General features: G+C 51.7%; 2 protein-coding genes across 3 annotated transcripts in view; both read left to right on the forward strand.

The window, feature by feature from the left end:
* The window catches only part of Pomt2 (protein O-mannosyltransferase 2), a 39,848-nt gene extending 27,168 nt beyond the window's left edge, over window positions 1–12,680 (forward strand). For both annotated transcript variants that reach the window (XM_046440760.2, XM_046440761.2), the window contains exons 12-21: window positions 1,125–1,203; window positions 2,693–2,844; window positions 3,291–3,382; window positions 4,273–4,349; window positions 7,392–7,463; window positions 7,771–7,830; window positions 7,926–8,031; window positions 9,006–9,146; window positions 9,327–9,441; window positions 10,177–12,680. In XM_046440760.2, coding sequence (XP_046296716.1) covers window positions 1,125–1,203; window positions 2,693–2,844; window positions 3,291–3,382; window positions 4,273–4,349; window positions 7,392–7,463; window positions 7,771–7,830; window positions 7,926–8,031; window positions 9,006–9,146; window positions 9,327–9,441; window positions 10,177–10,282 — 1,000 coding nt within the window. In that variant the 3' untranslated portion in view covers window positions 10,283–12,680. The remainder of the gene's footprint in view (window positions 1–1,124; window positions 1,204–2,692; window positions 2,845–3,290; window positions 3,383–4,272; window positions 4,350–7,391; window positions 7,464–7,770; window positions 7,831–7,925; window positions 8,032–9,005; window positions 9,147–9,326; window positions 9,442–10,176) is intronic.
* Window positions 12,681–12,796: 116 nt separating this feature from the next.
* On the forward strand, window positions 12,797–20,794 carry Ngb (neuroglobin). Its single transcript, XM_046441096.2, has 4 exons — window positions 12,797–16,449; window positions 17,971–18,082; window positions 18,615–18,734; window positions 19,747–20,794. Exons 1-4 carry the CDS (start codon window positions 16,361–16,363, stop codon window positions 19,879–19,881), a joined length of 456 nt encoding a protein of 151 aa, XP_046297052.1. The 5' UTR covers window positions 12,797–16,360; the 3' UTR covers window positions 19,882–20,794.
* Window positions 20,795–21,263: the final 469 nt, after the last annotated feature.

The raw sequence follows: 21,263 nt of genomic DNA on the forward strand, positions 1-21,263 counted from the left end.
GTGATGTTCCCCCAAATATGGAACCCTAAGAGTCATAGGCTAAGGGTAAATCTACTATTCACTTGTCCCCAGGTAGAGTGACTTTGGTACCCAGCAGAGTATTGAGGGTTGGGCAGTTCCTGAGAAGTAACTACCAGTTGATCTTCATGTGGGTGATCTTCATGTCACCTGGGTGGTCTCAAAATCATTCAAGCAATGAATTTAATGAACGTGACCTTAGACTGGCTAAATGCAAATTCTCCTTTGGAAAAGACACTGCAATCTGTTTCCATAAATGGTTTTCTAGCAACAGTGTATTCAAAATACATGAATATACACAAAAATAAATCACTCAAGGAAATAGAGCACTATGTGTAAGAACAAAGAAAAATAATAGCAGAAGCAGCCTTGTGAAAATTTCATACATAGAAATGATTAGATATAGATTTTTAAGAAATCAGGGATGATACACACATGCATGCGTGTGTGCGCACACACACACTCACACAACTCACACACACACACACGCACGAAAGTAATTGCCAGTAGTTTCTCTCTTGTCAGTTGGATTTTACATCCTTTAAATTTTTATGATTATAAATTTTATTTTTGCAAATTTTCAAAAATTTTATAATGAACATTCGTTACTTATGAATAACAGTAAGAGTTTGTTATAGAAAGCTAAATAAATTAGTTAATTAAAGCCCTCTGATTGTCCACAAATCCCCACTTTACAAAAATTGTAATGGGAGTAGATTAAGTGGGGATGGGGCAGGTAGCCCACCTCAGGCATGTATAGATCAAGTTGATTTTTCTCTTCCCCAGACCCACCTCCTAAGCAGGCAGGCTAAGTGCTTCAAACAACCAAGTATTTGAAAGTCACCACCTACCCTGCTGACACCCAGAGTTTATCTCCTTTCTTGGCACATAGTCCAGTGCTCCTACCATTTCTCCTTCTCAGTTTGAGCTCCTCTTCTCCAGTTTTCTGGATGTTTCTTGTGAGTGAATGGGCAACAAATTCCTGATATGTTGGAATTAATAGTTCAGGTGCTAATTTTTCTGTCCTCACAGATATATCCTCAGTAAAGGAGGAAACATTGCCCATCTCTTCAGGTAACAGCTCTTCTCTCTCTTCTCACTCCTAGGACCTCTCGGAACTTGCACAGTCACTATCATGAGGCCCCCCTGACCCGGAAGCACTATCAGGTCACCGGCTATGGCATAGTAAGTGAGCAGCTGGGGTGTGAGCAGGATGTCAAAAGTTGTGTGGCTTGGCTCAGGGAGGCCTGTCAGGACACATCCACCCAAGACTTCTGGAATTCCTAAGGATTGCCAGCTGTGCATGGACTGTCTTAACATTTAAGAACTTTTTGTCTAGGTTTGCTGTGAGCAGAGCAGCCTCTGAAGTCTGCTTGTTTCCATTCTGTTCTCATATGATAACTATCATTTACATGTCCTGATTCACAGTAAATGTTAAATATGAATGCTATTTGGGTCTCTTAAAATTACATTAAACATGAAGCCAAGAACTACCTGTGGCCTCATGAACTGAGTTTTTCATAAATGATTTTCTAGCAACAATGTATAGAATAGCAGAAGGATTCTTGCAAAGTTTTCATACGTAGAAATGATTAGATATAGATTCATTGTTATTTATGAATAACAGTAAGAGTTTGTTATAGAAAGCTAAATAAATTAGTTTATTAAAGCCCTCTGATTGTCCACACATCCCCACTTTACAAAAATTGTAATGGGAGTAGATTAAGTGGGGATGATTCAGGTATCCTACCTCAGGTCCCAAATTCTCACTGGGTTTATTTTTAAGGATCTCTTCCCTGGTCTACAGAGGGATATTATCCACACAGCTTTTATATTAACTGCCTCAGGGAGATGGACTTAATAAAGTTCTCTGAGTGCCAGGTGTAATGTCACATGCCTTTAATCTGAGCCACAGATTACAGCAGGCTGAGGCAGGAGGGTTTCAAGTTCAAGGCCAGCCCGTGCAATTTAGCAAGGCCCTGTCTCAAAATAAAAAGGGCTGAGGGTGTAGCTCAATGCCAGAGAAGTTCAGTCCCTAGTACTGCCCCCACCCACAAAAGGTAGCTCCGTGAGTTACATTTTTTTTCCATCATCATTGGTGCTTTGGTAAAGATTCCATGGGTTCATTAAGATGGATTTCCCAACCCTCCTACTTGCTCATCCCACATTGTACTAGTCACAACTCTGACTGTCCTTATCATTTTTCTTGTGGGAATCTCTTGAGGACAATTAAATGCCACTGTCTTAATTTCCAAGGTACAGCATCCAGGCCAGGCCTTTCTGGCTTACATGAGTGACTGTCCACGTGCCAAGATAATGAATGCAATTGGTTTATGATTTACTTCTGTTGGCTCAGGGCAAATTTAGTCTTGAATTTGGTTTAAGGGCAAAAATATCTATTGAGTGCTTAAACTCTAGCCCTGTGAAGTGAAGGATTGGACTTCTGGTTCCAGGAGTGGAACATGCTGCTCTAGTTTTACACATGAGTGTGAGGCAATGTCAGTCACTTGGGATATTTCTATGGCCTTTTCCCTTTCCTGCTTCAGTCACTGAGGCTGATTTGGTGTTTGACCTTTGTAATATGGTGGCAGTTTAAAGGGGGGGCATTTCCCTTTCTGACACTTCTTCTCTAAAGTCATCTTATTTTGTATTCTTTTCTTGGTTTATGTGGCAGAATGGGACGGGGGACTCAAATGATTTCTGGCGGATTGAGGTTATTAACAGAAAATTTGGGAACCGGATAAAAGTGCTGAGAAGTCGAATTCGCCTCATTCATCTGGTCACAGGTTGTGTCCTGGGCTCCTCAGGAAAGGTTCTGCCCAAGTGGTAAGTCTCCAGAGTGCTGAAGTCCTGATCGAGCTCGGGCTTTTTCTTTTATGCTGCAGGGAGAATGCCAGAGCTTCCATTTCCCATGGTCAGTGTTTGCCTCAGGTTGCTTCTCCTTGCTGTAGATGGAAGGAGAAGAGGCATCAAGTATACTACGGAGCACAGAGCTCCAGGGTAGCCTTGGTATTTTATGTGCTCTGACAGCTGAACATCTGTACATCTGGCTTGTGATAATAACTCTCTGGGTCTATCTTTTCATAAAATATGTCCTAGCCCAGTCCTAGGAGGGTTGTGGAATATGAAAGTGTAAGATTGAGAAAATAATGGCCCCTGTCTTGAAAAGAGAGGGGTTCCACGGGTTTAAGAGCAGTGGATGTGCTCTGGGGTAGGGTGAGGGGTGAGGGTATTTTGTAGTCAAAGTAGACATCTTTGACTACTCTTCACAGGGGCTGGGAGCAGCTGGAAGTTACCTGCACACCATATCTAAAAGACACCCTCAACTCCATCTGGAATGTGGAGGACCATATCAATCCCAAATGTGAGTGAGGTAACTTCCCAGCTGGCTCTGAATGAACAGTTACCTTACAGAGAAATGAACCTTCATAGATTCTGCAACCGTTTCATCTTATTGTTGCCACTTCTTCCTTTTTCACTGGAGTGTCTTCCTGAGAGTTGTGAATACCAATCCTTCTAACTCCTTTTTCTTCTCATCCATTTCCTCCTTAAACTCCTCTCCCTAAGGTGACCAGTGACTTCCTGCAGAACCCTCTGTCTCCCTCTGGGCTTTTCTGTCTCTGCCCCTGGAGAGTACCTCTGCACCCTCTAGGCTGGGAGCAGCTGGTCCTCGCCCATTTTGCCTGGGCAGAGCTCCTCCTCTCCTACATCCAGCCTGCCACTGAGAGAAGCCCCTGGCTACAGCCTTGATCTGGTCTCTCACCTTTGCTCCTAGCTCCATTTGTCATCTCCACTTCAGCTTCAGCCTTAGCTCACTGAGTGTTTGGGTCCATCTGTTTCCTGAACTCCCCTTCAGGCTTGTGCTGAAGTTCTCCTTCCTATGCTTCCCATCCCATCCTTACCACCTTAGCTAATCAGACTCACGAAGCAACTCTTTACTGAGTATGCCAGGAACTGTGTGGGGCCTGTGGCTCTGTTGGCAGTGAGGCAGACCTGGGCCCTGTCCTCACCCAGATCTGACAGGAGGTCCTGAGAAGTGGCGCTCCGAGAGCTGTTGGAACACCACAGAAGCGGGCCTCGTAGTTCTTTTCCTTTGTATTTCTCAGAATGCCTCATGCATGCTCAAAGTAAGCTGAATAAATGATCCTTAACACTGTCACCTACTTGTCAGCTTGTCAAGAAGGCTGCAGTTTCCTGATAGGAATGTGGACACCGTGGATGGACAGTGAAGAGAAAATGTGTTTTTCTTCCTAGTGCCAAATATCAGCCTGGATGTGCTGCAGCCCAGTTTTCCTGAGATCTTGCTGGAGTCCCACATGGTCATGATCCGGGTATTGTGGTCCCTTTTTATTCTCTAAGTACTTTGGAGCAGCCACAGATTTGGAGCACAGATCAGTAACCATGATGTAGATCCACTGCCCCCTTGTGGAGGACTTTGAAAGTGTCTTCATCTACTGGTTTGCTTCATCTTCAGGGGCATTTCCCTTATCACATATCACATTTCCCTTATGAGGAAGGTGGTGTGGTGGTGATGATGGTGATGACAACAACCTTAATATCAGGGAGCACTTGTGTAGCGCTTATGTTCCAGGCACTATTTTAAGCACTGTACATACATTAACTCACTTAAAACTGATTAGAATCCTGTGGAGATTATTGTCATTCTCAGTTTATACAAGAGGGAACAGAAACCTAGAAAGGTTAAGGAACTTGTCCATGTTACAGAGCTCTGTGTCAAAAGTGGATCCAGGCTTCAAAGCTAGGCTAGTGGGCTTTCAGAGTCAGTGCCAGTTACTGTGATACTTCTCTCCCTCTACTGATTTGCAAATCAGTACCAGTGGCAGGACTCCTGAAAGCCACAGTCTCTTGGTTGAAGATCATGAGACACTGATAGTTCACTCCATAAGAGATTAGGATCTGTTATAATGAATAGCTAATTTGAATTTGTTGTGGATGTTAAGCATATAATTCCAACCATGAGTCCACCCATATTCCTGGACAGAAACTATTTAGGGGGCATGGCTGACTCTTGTTAAGGTTTCTTAAGATTCATTATTTGCACTTTGTCATTGCTAGCTGACAGCAGGTTTAAGGAAAATTGAGAGAGGAAATCTTTAAATTGGGAAAATTCTGTCCACTAGCTTAAATTTCCCCTGTGAATTGGGGAGACCTCCCTGCAGTTCTGGTACTCCTTGGGAGACCCCCCCTTGCTCTGGTTTCTGAGAAACCTGAGTCCTGCAGGAGTGATACTGAGGAACCACCGTATCTCAAGTGAGATGGCAGGTCCTCAGCCACCCACTGAGCTGGGAGGTATAGGGCTGTTATCTTTCCTCTGTGACCCACTGTCAAGTGGACTTTGCCAGAAGTGATTATGTCAGCACTGCTCAGTAAACATAGTTGACTTATTTCACCAGATTAAACTTTTAAAATTCAGATTTTGTCATCTTGCACATGGAGAGGTGATGAGTTGACATTAAGCCATCTCTGGGTCACTTCCTCTCTGACTCTTTGCTTGTAACTGTCACTGTGGCCTGATGACATAGCTCTTTTAAATATGTGCCTGTCAGTAAGAATATCAGTCTAAGTCTGGAAAGAATTTTAAGAGTAAATGAGGAAGTCTAAAAAGTTTCATTCATTTTTTCATTATCGAAGAAGAAAAAGGATGCAAGAGAGTTCTCTTATTTAACCAATGTAGAGTCAGGGAGAGATCAAAACAGTGAGTTCAGGCTACAGAAATTGTAGGGGGGGTGTGTGTTTATGTGTGTCTGTGTGTCTGGTTTTCTGCCAGCTGAGATCTGAGTGGAGAAGACTGGCTTATCTGATGAGGTTAGCTGGAGTAAGCCTTCTGGATTTGCAACATGAAAGACAACTTATAAACATATATACCTCTGTTAGTTATAGATTTCCCCTCCTTCCATCTCTTGATTTAGTAAAGGAGCCGGATTTCTCTGAGTTTGATGTAGTAAATAGGATCCCTTGACTAGTTACAGTTCTGACTGGAGTTCCTGAGTTTGAGTTTGGGACTCAGCTGACTGTCTGAAGGAGCTGAGTTTCCTCAGTCACTGCTCCAGGGGTTCAAGGCTTTTCAGATGGCCATAGTGATTGAGGGGTGGGATAGCTGCCTCTTTGGGTCTGAAACCCGCCATGGTACTTTGACCCTATAGGAGCCACCTAATCACCATATGAAGACTCATAAACTATTTCCAAGCCCTCAAAGAGTTGAATGAGTAAGGCTTTGAGTGACAGTTCATTGAACCAGAACTTCTAGACCTTTCTTGGGCTAGATTGGTGGTTCTCAGTTCAGAACCTGCTTGTGAATATTTGGCAACATTAGGAGAAATTTTGGGCAGACATAACTGAGGGTTGGGATATGGGAGTGCTGCTGGCACCCTGTGAGTAGTGGCCAGGGGTGCTGAACATCCTGGAATGCACAGGACAGCTCCCAAGACAGAGGCTCGTCTGGCCCCAAGGGTCAAGGGTGGCAAGACTTGGAATGCCAACCTAAGTCAGAGTGCCTGACTCCCCTTCTGTGGTGTCTTCTCAGTTTGTGCTGATAAAGAGGCTGCCCAGCCCTGGTGCCTAATGTCCAGGGTCCTGACCCTGTTCCCTTCCATTTTAGTGAAGGCCTGATTCTGCCATGGTGGCACAAGTTGTTGGATATTCTTGGCTGCTGAATTAGAGAGGCCAAGTTTAGGTCCTTCAGGCTGAAGTGTGCACTTGAGAGTGATTTCTCTCCCAGTAGATAAAATATCAGCTTGGAGAGGAAAGGAGAGTCTTGCCATTTTTCTGTACAGAGCCCAGGTATTGATATAGTAGCACATAAACAGACGTACAGTATGGCTAAACTATTAAAATATCGTGGGGTGCATTGGGGGGAAAATGTCTAAAAAGGCTCCTGGTGGTGAGGGGTGAAAAGACGGTGGGAAACACTAGGCTAAAAGAACCTTTTCCAGGTCCAGACACGCCTCAGAGTCTCTGCTTTTCTGTTTGAAATTGAATAAATAAGCTCTGATTTATATTCCCCAACCTGCCCTCCTGACACTGTCCTTGACTTGGCAACGGGTGTGTTTTTTGCGCCTAATGGAAACAAGTCCCTCATTCCTCTTCCCCTTCTTTCTCTCTAGCGTAGAGGGTCTGATGGCCTCTGATGGCAAGTGGAGCTTGTTTATTCGGGGAAGAATATTATGGCAGTTATTGTAGGCAGTGGACAGTGGCTGCAGGTGGGCACCTGACTCTTCCCTGCATGGGAGGGAGAGGAGAGAGGGAGGATTGCTCTTGACACTTGGCTTATATCTAAGATAGCTGAGCCTCACATTTCTCTCAGCCTTCCAGATCTCCTTATTGACCAGCTTTTCTTTGCTACCTTCCTGCAGGGGAACAATGGCCTTAAACCCAAGGACAATGAGTTCACATCCAAACCCTGGCATTGGCCCATCAACTACCAGGTATGGCCCATGGCTGGAGCTCCTCCAGGAAATGGAGCCCAGAAAGAGACTCGTGAAGATTGCACAGGGCTAGGGTGTGCTGGGGTGGCATAGGGAGGCCTCTCCTGGGATGCGCGGGCCAGAGCTGGGCTCCGATTTCTGCCCTGATGCTGACTCCAGCTCCCCAGGGAACTCGGGTGGAATTTGCATGTTCTGAACTCCTGTCTGGGCTACCTGTCTGTGAAGGGTGAAGAGTCTTCTCCGCCCTCGAATGGGTGGCTGGGGATTAGCTGGGCTCTGGATCAGCAAGCTGTGCTCTGTTCCACAGGGCCTACGCTTCTCAGGGGCAAATGACACAGACTTCCGGGTCTATCTGCTTGGCAATCCGGTGAGTGCCCAGATGTTCTTGGCTCAGGGCCTCCTACACTTGCCTGTGGAGAGCTGCTCCTTTCCTCTCATCCTCTGGTTTTCATCTCCATGCAGGTGATCTGGTGGCTGAATCTGGTGAGCATTGCCCTCTACCTCCTCTCAGGGAGCATTGCTGCCATCGCCATACAGAGAGGGGCACAGCTGCCTGCTGAGGTGGAAGGTCAGGTTGCTGGGTTCTCCCTGCCCCACCTAGCAGCTAGTAGCAGCCTGCATGCTAGAGGGCCTGCCTGCTGGGGGCAGGGGGTGTCCCTTACCCTCACCACTCATGCTTTCCCTTCTTGTTTTTTGAAAGCCTAGTCACCAGACACCCACTGCCGTTTCAACACTGTATCCTCCCAACACTCTGGGGTGTAGTGTATTATTACCCCATTCTATGGATTAGGAAACTGAGGCATAGTGAGATTAGGGAACTTGCCCCAGGAATAAGAGTGCTGAGGTTCAAACCCTAGCAGTCCAACTTCAGAGCCTTCATTTTTACCCCTATGCTGTAGCGAAAGCTGCCCATCTTCTCTGCTCTGCCCCTCCTTGCTCCGTGGCCCTGTCCTCTAGTGGGATCTCTGCTCCCTGGCGTGGGGTGGCTCCTTTCTGCCGTACCTCAGATAGGCCGGCAGTGGGTTCCTGTCCTGGTGCTGCTCCTGGTTGCTTTAGCTGTCAGGCATGGACCTCAGCATCCGAGACACCACACAGGCCCTTTCACCCTGCACCTCCCTCTCCCAACAGATGGTGTCAGGTACCATCCTGCTCTCTACCCTCACTTCCATCCCTGTTTGCTGCTGCAAGGGTCTGTGGCTGTGGAGGCAGGGAGGGGAGGATTGGGTCTGTAGGTGGGCAAGATTGGGTATTTTTAGAGCCAGGTTCCCTCCTGCCCAGACACCAGATCAGGCCCCCTGTTGGCATGCCGTGCCCCTGCCGTGGTGCCAAGGCCTTTCCAGGCTGGGCTCTGGCCAGGGCTCTCGACCCAGTTGCTCCTGTCTCTGGCCGCCATCAGGTTGTTTGGGTTGCTGCACCTGAGGGAAGGCCTGGTGAGGCACTGTACTTATTCAGAGTCACAGGGCGAGGAGGGCAGAGCTGGACTGTGCCCAGGCTGTCTGCCCTCCCTGTTTCCTGACTGGGGCTGTGCTGCTTGGGGCCCAGGGCTGACCAAGATCCTGCTGCGAGGAGGAGGCCAGGTGCTGCTCGGGTGGGTGCTCCATTACTTCCCATTCTTCCTGATGGGCCGGATCCTCTACTTCCACCACTACTTCCCAGCCATGCTCTTCTCCAGCATGTTGACAGGTCAGCACTGCCCGTCTGCTCTGTGGGGTGAAAAGGAAGGGGTTTGGGAAGGGGGAGTGGCTGCTGTGGAGCAGCAGAGCTGAGCAGATCTCTGCTCCCTGGTGTGGGGTGGTTCCTTCCTGCCGCACCTCAGAAGTTGTTCTCTGCTGGGCCGGGCTGAGTTTGTCTTCTCTCCACTAGGCATTCTGTGGGACACCCTCCTGCGGCTCTGTGCCTGGGCTTTGGCTTCCTCTTGCCTGGCCAGGGGCGTACACGCCTTGGGAATCCTGAGCCTGCTCCTGGGAGCTGCCTACAGGTGTGCACACTTGTATGCGTTACTGGTGCTTCAGCCCTGGACGCACTGAGAACGTCCTAGGATGCTAAAAAAAGGTGTTCTCATGGCTGGGTCCTGTCCCCAGAGTTCGTGAGACAATTGGTCACTATTTCTAAAGCCCCCCTGGGTGAGTCTGATGTGCAGTGAGGTAGGAGAGGCTGGGACTCAGTCCTTTGCCAGTGGTTCCCAGCTTTGGCACAATCCTAGCATTCCTGGAAGGGGCAGCCTGTCTCTCTGCTGAACAGCTCTTGGTGGGGTGAGAGAAAGGGAGCAAATGGGAAGGGGGATGTGGGAGATGTAGCTCAGAATCATTAGAAGGAGGTAGTAGGTTGGAAAGTCCTCTTTCCCCACTTCCTGGTGAGACTCACAGATTCCCTGTGGAGTCACTGCCTGGTTGTAGTAGGACCTGTGATCTATAAGCACATGCCTGCCACAGAGGGTTAACACATGTTAACATCTGCTCTGAGCCACACATCCCGCAGCCAGACCCTAAGCTTGGTCCCTGTCCCAGGCCTGTGGGGAAGAGCCCTTTCCTTCCTTGTTGTTAAGCTCTCAGGTCATGCCAGAGTTTGCCCGTATGGTGAGCTCGCACTGACGGGGTACTGAGAGAGAAGGACTGCTGTTGGCAGAGACCCGGGATCTCCAGCAGGAACAGCTGGCGTCAGGCTCCTCAGCTTGGCCTGGGATGTCCACTGCCTCTCTCTGCTTCTCTCACAGCTTCTACCTCTTCCACCCTCTGGCTTACGGGATGGTTGGTCCCTTAGCCCAGGACCCCAAGAGTCCAATGGCAGGACTAAGGTGGCTGGAATCATGGGACTTTTGAGGCTGCTGCAAGGACCCCAGCCTGGATCCAGGAACTTCCTGGGGACACCAGCTGTGAGCCAGTCCCTGGACCCTTCGGCTGCGGGAGCACTGCCTCAGGAGCCTGGAGAGTTCTGCTGCCTGCCAGGACCGAGCTCCGGGAGTGAATCCGGATTAAACTCAACACTAAAATGAGCCACAGCCTGTCTGCAGCACTACAGAGGACAGTGTCTCCTAGGCCCAGTTCCCCAAGTGTGCAACACAAGGGAGGATGAGCATGCATGAGGGTGGGTGTGAGGGTGGGAGTGTGTGTGTGAGATGCACACTTGTCCAAATCCCTGTGGAATATGGACCGTGTAACTGTGGACAGCTGAGAGTCATAAACTCTTAAGAAATAGTCCAGGGCTACAGTAATATTTTCTGGTATTTGTTCACATTGGATTTGGTTTGGTTTGGGTTTCTAAGATCCCTTAGAAAGCCTCTGACCTGCAAGAGGGCCTCAGGGACTGACCCCTGGGGATGTCACCAGGGGCATAGCAGATGGGACCGTTGAAGCCGCACTACCCTCCTTCCCATAAGCAAACAAGTCCAGCTGAAGAGAGCAAGTGTCCTGCACTGGAGGGCCTGCTCCCTGCTGCCTCCTTGAGTGTCCTCTGTGACCACAGGTGGCTGAACTTCTGCCTGCAGTGTGCATGGCACTGGGCTTCAGCCCTGTTCCCCTTTCTCTGGGAATGTCACACTGAGGTTGATGGGAAGAACCCCACCCTGTCCTTGGCAGCTCCATGTCCCTTGGCCTGTACTCCAGAGGGTCCTTCTCACTGTCTGTCCCTTTCCTTCTATATCTGACTTGGCCACAAGGACCAGGACAGCCGCTCTCTCCTGATCACCAGGAAAGCCCTTGGGAACCCTTCATAACTGCTAAGACAGATAAAGGGAGAGCAGGGTCTGTGGCTCTGTGCCAGGGCAGGGGGTGCTCTGGCCCATCCGGACCATGACATTCCCATTCCTGCTGGACCTCTTGGCCTCTCCAGTCCTCCCCTGTTGATACCCTCTTTGGCTATTGGTGCTTCCCTTTTCCTGTTCACTGCTTCACTGATCTCCTATCCCCAAACCCAGAACTCCTGCAGATGCACAACGGCTCCAGCGTCTACCACTTTGAAGCACAGCTGAGGAGCTCAGAGCCTCTCCTTCCACTTGTCTCCCCAGAGGGATTAGGAAAACTTTTGGGTCAGAACCAAACCAACCCAAGGCCAGCCCTTCAGCCTGCCTCCCTCCTCTCAGTACAAGACAAAAATGTTTATTTTGTCTCAGAGGAGTTTGATGTTTCAGGGTTTAATGATGAATCTCTGCCACGTTTCATCTTCCCTTGCAGTAGTTCCCAACAACTCTGACAGGGTCAGAGCTCTTTAAAGCATCTTCAGGAGATGGTTGCCACGGAGACTGGAAATTGGTCTCAGGGACAGACTGTGCTACCTCTTGAGTGGTAGGGAGGGAAGTTTCTGGGCCATGCGTGGACGTTCAGACCAAGCATCATTAATGTTAATAGAGGAAATGCAGCCACGTGGAAAGCAAGGCAGAGTGGCTAATTAGATCTGAGGCCCCATGACCTCCCTCTCCCACGGCTGCAGCCCTTTTGACTCCCCAGCAGGAAGTGTGGCCTGCGTGCAGAGTCTGGGTCGCCTGCTAAATTGCATTTCTGCCAGGGGAGGAGAGCAGAATGGATGAGCTCTGGCCCTTGCGCCCTCCTCCTCACAGGTGGAGTTGGCTTCTCCTGAGCTGGGTGTGGGCACCATCTGGATGGGGTCTCAGAGGTTTGGATGCAGGAATCTGTTGGCTCTTAGCCAAGATGGTGACCCATGATGACATCCAGGAGGTGGCTTCTTTTCCCTTTTGCCTTCTCATTTCCCAAGAAGAACTTGTTGGAAGGGAGGCATTTGAAGAAGCCAATAGGGTGACCTCTGGGTGAGGGGAAGCGAGGAGAGAGCTCAGCTAGCACCCACCCACCCTCCCTCCTAATTTGGTCACACTGGGGACAAAAGTTCCCTCAGTCTCTTGCGCTGCTTTCCAAGGATGGAAGAAAGAGGGCTCACTCCCACTCCTTTTTCTCCACACTCATGCTGGCAAACACTTCTCTGGGGACAAGGCCACATGGAGTGGTACAGCTGCAAGGGGCTCAGGTGCTGTTTGGAAGGTGCTGGGGGAAGAGACCGTCAGGTGCTGCTCTGAATGTGGGCTGCAGCCTTGGGAACTGGCAGAAAGGTGACATATCTCACAGGCTGCAGGTGGAGGAGGAGACATTTGTCAGTAAGCCCAACCTGGAGCCAGCATCTTGAGCCACGTTTTATTTAAATAAAAAAGAAAAGAAAAGAAAAGTGGAACCGTAAGAGGTTCCTTTTGTAATAAATAGCTCTTGTTCTGAATGCCATGTTGCTTGTCGTTCTTGTATTTAACTGAACCTGACTTTCCCTCTGGCTGCCAGAAAGGCCTCCTTAAGAAGAGAAGAAGGTGTGGAGGGCAAGAACCATCTCAACGTTGTCATGTCTGAGGCCCTTCTCGTCCCAGCAGAGGCTCTGGCCAGCCAGGGCACTTGGGCCTTCCCCGGTACATAATTACTTGAATAATGTTGGATATTTAAGTTTACGTATTCTAAGATAAGTAGGAAGCTGACCTTGTATTTTTTTCTTGTTTGACTGCCCAGACAGTATAGCCCTTTGTCCCCTTCTGAGTGGCCCAGTATTGTAGCAATTTGCCATTTTCTTAACAGAGGCTCTGTCCTGATGGGGTCTTGTCTTCTGGAATGACATGAGGGAGTTGACTTATGTGTTGGAGGAGATAGGAGGGAGTGTTACCACATGGGGGAAGTTGGGGGTCTTCTGGTTTCTTCTGACTGCTCCCCTCAGGACCAAGAGTGGTTGGAGGCAGGCTGGGGAGGAGGGCAGGTCGTGCAGATCCTCAGGAGATGGAAAATGCCCGGGACAGACAGGTCAGAAACAGATTCAATACTTAGAATGGCACAGCTTAGTTTATGGATTTTTTATTTTATTTTTTGGTACCAAGGATTGAACCCAGGGGTGCTTAACCATGAGCTACAACCTCAGCCCTTACTTGCATTTTATTTAGAGACAGGGTCTCACTGAGTTGTTTACACCTTGCTTTTGCCGAGGCTGGCTCTGCTCCTCCTGCCTCAGCTTCCTGAGCTGCTGGGATTACAGGCGTGCCCCACCACGCCCAGCCAGTTCAAGGAATTTTGACACACCTGTGACATTGATTCCTCTTAAAGGCCTGGTGAAGTCAGTGGTGTTCTTGTCTCCATTCTACCTGGGAGAGATTAAATTCCCTGCTTGAGGTCCTACAGCTAGGAAATAGTAGAGGCAGGATTAGCACCAAATTGGGCATTCTTGGCTTCTCCAGCCTGGACTGGCAGCACCTCCTGAGAGCCCTCTGGCAGCGCTGGATGCCCTGAGGTGAGGTGTCCCCACTCGGTGCATTCCTGTGTACATTCTGTGTAGCGCATCTGCAGCTCTGCTTGGAACAGGTTTCTCCTGGTTCCCCAGGTGTGCCCAGACCAGTGGTGGTAGATGTTTAACAGCAAGTTTTCTCTGAGCTACGAGAAGCCCTGATTGTAACATTTACCAATTTCCAATTCTCCCACATCGGCCTATTTCAAGCTACCAACTGAATGAGAAGTTGGAAAGAGATGTAGGCATCTGGCTTTCTAAGCCCTGTCAGAGCTGATTCTAGCACACCTCTGACCCAGACCCAGTGGCTTTGACTTGGTCTGAACCATGGACACTGCTCTTGGTCTTGGTGAGGGAACAGTGGAGAGGATGGGCTGGGGGTCCCCCTGTGGTCAAGTGCTGGCCCCATCACTTGTCTACTATGTGACCTCAGGCTGGTTACTTAACCTCTTTGCCTCCTTTCCTCAACTGGCTTCATCGACTGTTGAATGCAGAGTTAACGAGCACAGTGTCACTGGTGCTCAAAACTAGCACTTTGCTGTTACTAATGATACATTGCTCTGAGCGACAGTGCTGGCTGAAGAAAAGCACTTGAAGGCTCATCCAGGCTACAGCCTACGTGCATCTCCGCAGGTGCCCCACAGGGAGGAGAGTTCCAGCCCCTCAGAAGAGAGGTTAGTCACTACATGTCCTGGATGGGACACGTCACTTGGGCTCCTTCAGCCACACCTGATTCTCAGGCCCTTCTCCAAGGGAAGCAGAGATTGGAGTACACTTGGCCCTCTTCCCTGCCTTATGGCTCTAGGAAAGCAGAGGAGAGCCGTGGGTTTGAGCCCACTCTACCATTTCCCCGCTAAGGCCAGTAGCTCCTGTGAGCTCCTCAGACTGCTGACCCTATCCAAGGGAGAAGGGTGGACTGTTGATAGGGAGTGCAAACTGGGTAGAGCAGGTGCCTTCACAGAGCACCAGGCATCTGAGCACTAAAGGGCAAAGGTCACCAAAGTCTCATGTGGCCTTTCCACATGGTTTTCTGTTCCTACAGAGCTATGGGATCCCAGGTTGGAAATTTGGTTCCTTCTTCCTTCAGCCTTAGTCCCTTTGTACTCTTGCGTGGGGACCTCTCAAACTCTTTAGGACTCCAGGCTGCCCCAAAGCCTTACTCTCCTGCTCCTGCGCAGGGAGATACTGGGAAGATGGGGAAGAGTGTGTACCCAAACTCTGCCCTGGAGGAGGGGGAGCAGCCAGATGGCCTCATGGGGCTTGGCCTGGATCAGGACTAGTCCTAGTCCCTTAGTCCTGATTCAGGATTAGAAGTTTTAGAAGTTTTTAGCACTCATGTCTAGCATGGGGCTGGCCATGAAGCCATAACCTGTTCATAACTAATCTTCGAAACTGTCTGGGATCCATGGGATCAAAGGAGGTGGCCTCTGGAGACCTTGCCGCCCAACCCCCCTATGGTACAGCCGCTGGAACTAAGGCCCAGAGATGGGGGCAGAGTGAGAGGAGAGCAGCTCAGATACTCAAAATTTATGAAAAGTAAGATGAGGATGAAAATAGGCCTGTTCTCCCTAACCTAGGCTGCTGGGTCTGGGCAGCTGAAGGAATTTTCATGGTTGAAAAGTTTGGTTTGGACAGGTGGCCAGGGCACACCTTGAGGGGTTGGCATGAGTGTTTGACCTGGACTAGTACTATTCGTAAAAAAAAAAAAAAAAAAAAAAAAAGTCATGATTTTTAATAATCCATGGAGCCATGGAATGAATGGTAGAGCTGAACCCCTTCCACATCTGTAACGCGTCTAATGCCCTGGCTGCGATTGCAAACACAACTCACAGATTTCCAGAAATGGGGGTCTCAGGAAAATCTGGGTCTGGATGGAAATGGCTGTGGTCTACTCCTAAGCTGAAAGCTCTAGTAGTCCCCAAGGTGCCCCTGTCAGACTCTGAACTTGGACAACCAGACAGCCTAGTCATAAGGTAGATGACCTGGTGCGCACTGGCTCCACATCCTGACAGAAAGAAACAGTAAATGGGCACGATTTGAGCAAAGACCATGTGCTCAGAAAGCAACAAATCCAGTCTCCAGGCCGTGTTGGAATGGGGCTTGTTGGAGAGGTGGCCACAAGCTGCGTCTTACTAAGAGGAAGAATCAAATTCAACGCAGTCTTTTTGGGGCTCCTCGCCCTATGTAGTAACTAGTCTCACTAGTTTCCGAGTGACAAGCTGAGGCCAAGAGAGCCTGAATGATTTGCTCGGCTCTAAACCTGGACATTCCCAAGGCCTCCAGGTCGTCCCTGGCCAAGGCGGTGGCAGAGGGACTGTGCGCCCTGCTGGACAGGAGGGGGACCGGGCAGCGGTTGCTTTAAAGGGCGGCTCTAGAGCTGCAGGGTGCAGGGTGCAGCAGCCCAGCGGGGTCCCCGGAAGCGCCAGCAGGACTGACACCGGGGGCGCTTCCACCTTTGGCGGGCTGCGGGCATCTTCTCTTGGCTCCGGGCCAGGCGAGGAGCGGCTGTTGGGCCCCGCCCGGCAGAGGCAAGGGGCCGTAGGCGCAGGGGCCCGCGTGGCCGCGGAGATGGCGTGGCACGTGCGGTGACGGCGCCCGAGCCCCGAGGGTCCCAGCGCTGCGCCTCGCGTCCCGGAGAAAGCATGGAGCGCCCAGAGCCCGAGCTGATCCGGCAAAGCTGGAGGGCGGTGAGCCGCAGCCCGCTGGAGCATGGCACAGTCCTGTTCGCCAGGTGAGGGCTGCCGGAGCGCCCGGGGGGTGCGGGTGGGCGAAGGGGTGCAGCGCCAGGAGCGATTTCAAGGCAGCTGCAATGGGATCGGAGGAGGAAAAACCGGCCCACTGCGGTGGCTCTGGGGGGCCTGCCAGATGTGCGCCAGAGGAGCGCAGCGCTCGGCGACGGGTGGCGCACCCTTTTCTGCTCTTCTCTGGGGCATGGGCGCATCTTAGGAGCCAGTGCAGCACACCCTGCTCTCAGCTGGCCTCGCTGGCGACAGGTGGGATCCTTCACTCGAATCTCTCTGGTTACACCTGGGTGGGCGGAAGCTGGTCCCGCGCTGTGCCCCCCTCCTCGACCCTGCACTTCCTGAGTGTTTCTTGGGTGGGGACAGCAGGGGTGCTTACCGCCGTCGGTAGGAGGAGACTGGAGCATCCCGAAGGCCGGTGTGGTAGGGTGTGCCAGGCGCCTGGCAGGCAGGGCAAGCTCCTTCCTGCAACGGGGCCCCAGGAGTGCGCACTCCCAGCAACCGGCAGGATAAACCCTTCTGGGAAAGGACCAGGTTAGGACCCGAAAACCTCCAGAGTAGGGGTGACAAACACCCAAGTCTTACCACCAGGAAGAAGAGTAGGGGGTGTGCAGGTCCTACAGGGCAGGGAAAGCTAATTTTCAGCCTCACCTTGGGTCTCTCTCTGGAACCCCTCTGCCATCACCAGTGGGGCCACACTCTCTACATCCGGGTTTTTCAGGAAACTTGGCTTCCTAGGCCAGCCCAAAACTTCTGACCAAGTTTTGCAACCCACTTCCAACCCCCTCAGACGCAGTCAATACATAACAGAGCTGCAAGAATTACACAAAAGCATGAACCCTCCAGAATAAGGCTGATAGCTTCTGGTTGTGCCTCCTGGATTTCCCCAAGATCATTTTTCCCCCCGCTGGCATCTGCTGTGGCTCCACTACTTTTCAAGCTGTGTGACTTTTAGCAGGTTGCTTAGCCTCTCTGGGATTCTGTTTCCTCCTTTGTAGAATTGGTCTAAGGCACTCACTGCTTAAAATTATGAGGGATACAAAATTACAAGTCAACCACCTGTGAAGTACTCAGTGTTCCATAAGCGTAAGGATTTTGTTTTTGCTAGAATCATTGGTACTCAGAGCTTCCTCAGACATGATGAGACTGAGAAGTCCTAACCCAAGAGCAGGGGTGGGGGGAGGTCCCCTCCTCAAGGTAGCTCCAGGTTTCTTACTTGAGGATGCCTTCCTGTTCCAAACCTCCTCCTTAATATTTATGGAGGGGCCACTGTATGCCAGGTAGTGTAAGAGGTCTGGGGACTACTGTCCTCTCAGGGATGCCCTTCAGGGTCTGGGAAGAGGTGAGGAGGGCATTGGCAAGGCTGGCAGTGCCAGGAGGGAGGGTATGCTGTGGTTGGTGGCCACCACTGAAGCTCAGCTTCACTGCCGGCCAGCCAGGTCACTGGTGCTTGCTGGACACACCCGACGCCTGACCCCTGTTCCCCTGACCCCCCTCCCCTCCCCCCGCAGGCTGTTTGCCCTGGAGCCCGAGCTCCTGCCCCTCTTCCAGTACAACGGCCGCCAGTTCTCTAGCCCGGAGGACTGCCTGTCCTCCCCGGAGTTCCTGGACCACATCAGGAAGGTGAGGGGTGGGGCAGGGGGGGCCTCAGTGGCCACCAGGATCCAGCAGAGGAGGAGGGGCTTGGGACAGGGAGGAAGACTTCCGCCTGGGCTTGATCTGACTGCTGTGATGGCTCCCCTCCTCCCTGACCCTGTGCTTAGCCAGCTGGTCCCAGCCTGTCATTGCCCTTGACCTCGTCCACCCCGCCCAATCATGGGGACTGGCGCACTCCTGCCCATGGAAACCGGGTTGGGGTTTCCTAAAGGCTCCTCACAGGGGCCTCAGTTTCTCCTCGGCCTGGGCAGACAGCACCGTCCAGCAGGCACGTTAGGGACTTGAGATCCTTGGAGGAGGAGGAGGACTTCCTTCAGGGGTGTACCCACCCGCTGAGTGCCTGCTGACGTGGACATAGGCTGCCAGGTCCCCCTGGTCCTGGAAAACCGAGGCCCTGCAGCCCTCACTGCCCTCTGGTTGGGACCCCGGGTTCTGGGTTGTGGTCATGTGCAGTAGGGTTGCTCGGGCCTCTCTGTCACTGCTGTCTCTGCCTTGGCAGGTGATGTTCGTGATTGACACTGCAGTGACCAATGTGGAGGACCTGTCGTCCCTGGAGGACTACCTTGCTGGCCTGGGCAGGAAGCACCGGGCAGTGGGCGTGAAGCTCAGCTCCTTCTCGGTGGGTAAAGGGGCTCTTCCTCTTTCCAGTCCTCCCCTAGCACCTGTTCTCTCCACCCATGCCCTTCCGTTCAGATGACCAGTTCTGGTGGCCCACATCAGTTATTATCTGCTGTGTGACTCGGACGCTGGCTTGACCTCTCTGAGCCTCCAAGTTCTCTTCTCTGATACAGTTTTCTTTTCTTTTTAGAACTATAAAGTTTAGAAGCTTTTGGGCATGTTTGGTTGGTTCAGCATTCCACTGCTGGGTATCAAACCACCCCAAAAAGTATTGGCTTAAAGCAACGATTTCTAATTTCTTAGGGTAGAGCTCAAGTAGGCAGTTCTGATCCACATGGTGTGGTTGGAATCACCCACATCTGGCATCCAGCTGGGCCTTCAGAAGAGGCTGGTAGGTCCAAGCTGGCCTGTGAGTAATAAATCGTATTTGATTAATAATAACAAATGAGAGCATCATATGGCCAAAGGCTTAGTGTTTGCAAATACTGTGCTTTTTATAGATTATCCCACTGAATCTCCCAACAAGCCCAGGACTTGGACTTTACTTTGCCTGTTTAATTGATATAGACTGAGGCTGAGAGAGGTTATGCAACTCGCTCAGGGTCAGCCAGCTCTTCAGTGGTGGTCAGAATCTGGACGCAGGTCTATCTGGCTCCGCAGCCTAGACCCTTAACTCTATGACTGCTGCCTTGCGGGGGAGGAAAACTGAGGCTCAGGGGCAATGATTTGGTCGGTTCGGAGCCAGGAAATGCCTTGATCCTCTTGTGAGTGGTTGCAAAGCTGGGACTGGAGTGGAAGGTTCTATTTGCTGTAATGTGTCATATTTGGGGAGAAGGTGGACACAATGTGGTTCCCAAGGACTGGGATAGGACCCTCCTTAAGAAGCATCAGCCCCGTGCAGGAGAGAAGGAGGCCAGGAACCCTTCCCAGTCCTTGGCCTGGTTTTCTCATCTGTGCAATGGATCAGTGCCTTCCTGCCTTTTGGAATGACTAGGCGCCCCTTGCCTCTGCAGACGGTGGGTGAGTCCCTGCTCTACATGCTGGAGAAGTGCCTGGGCCCGGCCTTCACACCGGCCATGCGGGCCGCCTGGAGCCAGCTCTACGGGCTTGTGGTGGCGGCCATGAGCCGGGGCTGGGACGGCGAGTAAAAGGAGCCCCCTGCCCAGAGGCAGCCCCAGCTCTCTGCCTGTTGGTCTGTGTCCACTGTAGCCCTGGCTCCTCCAGGCCTCCCTGCATCTCGGTCCTTGTCCCCTTGGCCATACTGGAGGGGTGATGGGGCAGGAGCGGGTCCCCCCTTCCCAAATGCACAGCAGGAAGGGGCTTCTGGGTTCCCCTCCTCCCCGCAGCCTCCTCCCCGCCTGCCTTTTGACCTCCCTGGCACCCCCCTCTTGCCCCATGAGAAGGAGAGAGTTTGGGGCACAGAGGTGGCGTGGGGCTGGGAAGGAGCTCCGAGAGCCGGGGGCTCCTCTCTGTGTCGCCCTTCCTAGGACAAGTGGCTGGGCTCCAGCACCGCCCCCTGCTGCCCAGGCCTGTGCTGCTCTCCTGCCTGCCTCGGGTGTTTGTTTCAGACTTAGGGACAGATGTGTCCCAGCAGTGGAGCAAGTAGTGGGTGCCTTGGGAAGGGGGGTGCCTGCTCCACCCTGGGGCTCCTCTGGCTCTCAACTGCTCAGATACCCCCAGAGAGAGTAGTTTTCCTTTGGCAGAACATCGGGCCCCCCCTGGGCACTCCTGGCGGGAACTCCCTGATGCTGCAGGGAACAGCATCAGGGAACAGGACTGGGAGGGGCTGGGAAGGTCAAGGAGGAGGGGCCACCGAGTCACAGTGGCTTTTCCTCAACACCCAGCTTCAGCAGGGCCGCCATATCTCCCCACCTCCTTTCTGCTCACCTGCTCGGGCTGGGGCCCCACAGCTGCCATATTTAATGCCCGTGGAGTGCCAGGACTTGGGCAGGTGGGTGGAAGAGGAAGCAGCGGGAAGGGCCAGCTGCCGGCCACCTCTACGACCCTTTTGCTCTCTGCTGTGGTCCTGTAAACTTCGAGGAATAAACATGTCCTGTTTGCCTGTCTAACCTTCAGGGACTGGTCTCTTCTTGGGCCCTGCCTGCTCTAAATGCAGCTGCAGGGCATGGGACCTAGCATGTCCTGGGGGGGGGGGGGGGGGGGGCGTGGTTAGCGGAGCCAAGGCCAGAGATTGTGGAAAATAAGGCAGAGGCTGGGGAGGCTGGAAGGCCATGGTGGAGATGGAGCTGCTGGTTTGGGCTTCAGACTGACTGTCAGGCCACCAAACCCAGTCTCTCCTGTGCTTACAGCTGGGCGACACTGCCCAGCCTCCCTTGCAACCAGGCAGGAAGGGGACAGCTCTGTCAATGAACAATGTGTGGGGCTGCACCCCTTCTTGGTGTGTCCCCCCCAGCCCCCTTGTGCTCCTCCTGCTCTGTCAACCCTTGCCAGTTCGAAGCAGACCTCACAGTGACTTTGAGGACCATGTGCTGAAGGGGACAGAGCCACCTGGTGAAAGGAGTCTGGTCCC

The sequence above is a fragment of the Marmota monax genome, unplaced genomic scaffold (genome assembly GCF_021218885.2).
Source record: "Marmota monax isolate L192 unplaced genomic scaffold, Marmota_monax_Labrador192_F-V1.1 WCK01_AAM20220418_F8-fsc00017, whole genome shotgun sequence".
NCBI lineage: Eukaryota > Metazoa > Chordata > Mammalia > Rodentia > Sciuridae > Marmota > Marmota monax.

Excerpts from the sequence above, each read along its gene's own strand:
- Ngb (XM_046441096.2), top strand. The coding sequence starts at position 16,361 with ATGGAGCGCCCAGAGCCCGAGCTGATCCGGCAAAGCTGGAGGGCGGTG. Across the intron at positions 16,450-17,970 it reads GGCACAGTCCTGTTCGCCAG|GCTGTTTGCCCTGGAGCCCG; the intron begins GTGAGGGCTGCC and ends CTCCCCCCGCAG. Across the intron at positions 18,735-19,746 it reads TGAAGCTCAGCTCCTTCTCG|ACGGTGGGTGAGTCCCTGCT; the intron begins GTGGGTAAAGGG and ends TTGCCTCTGCAG.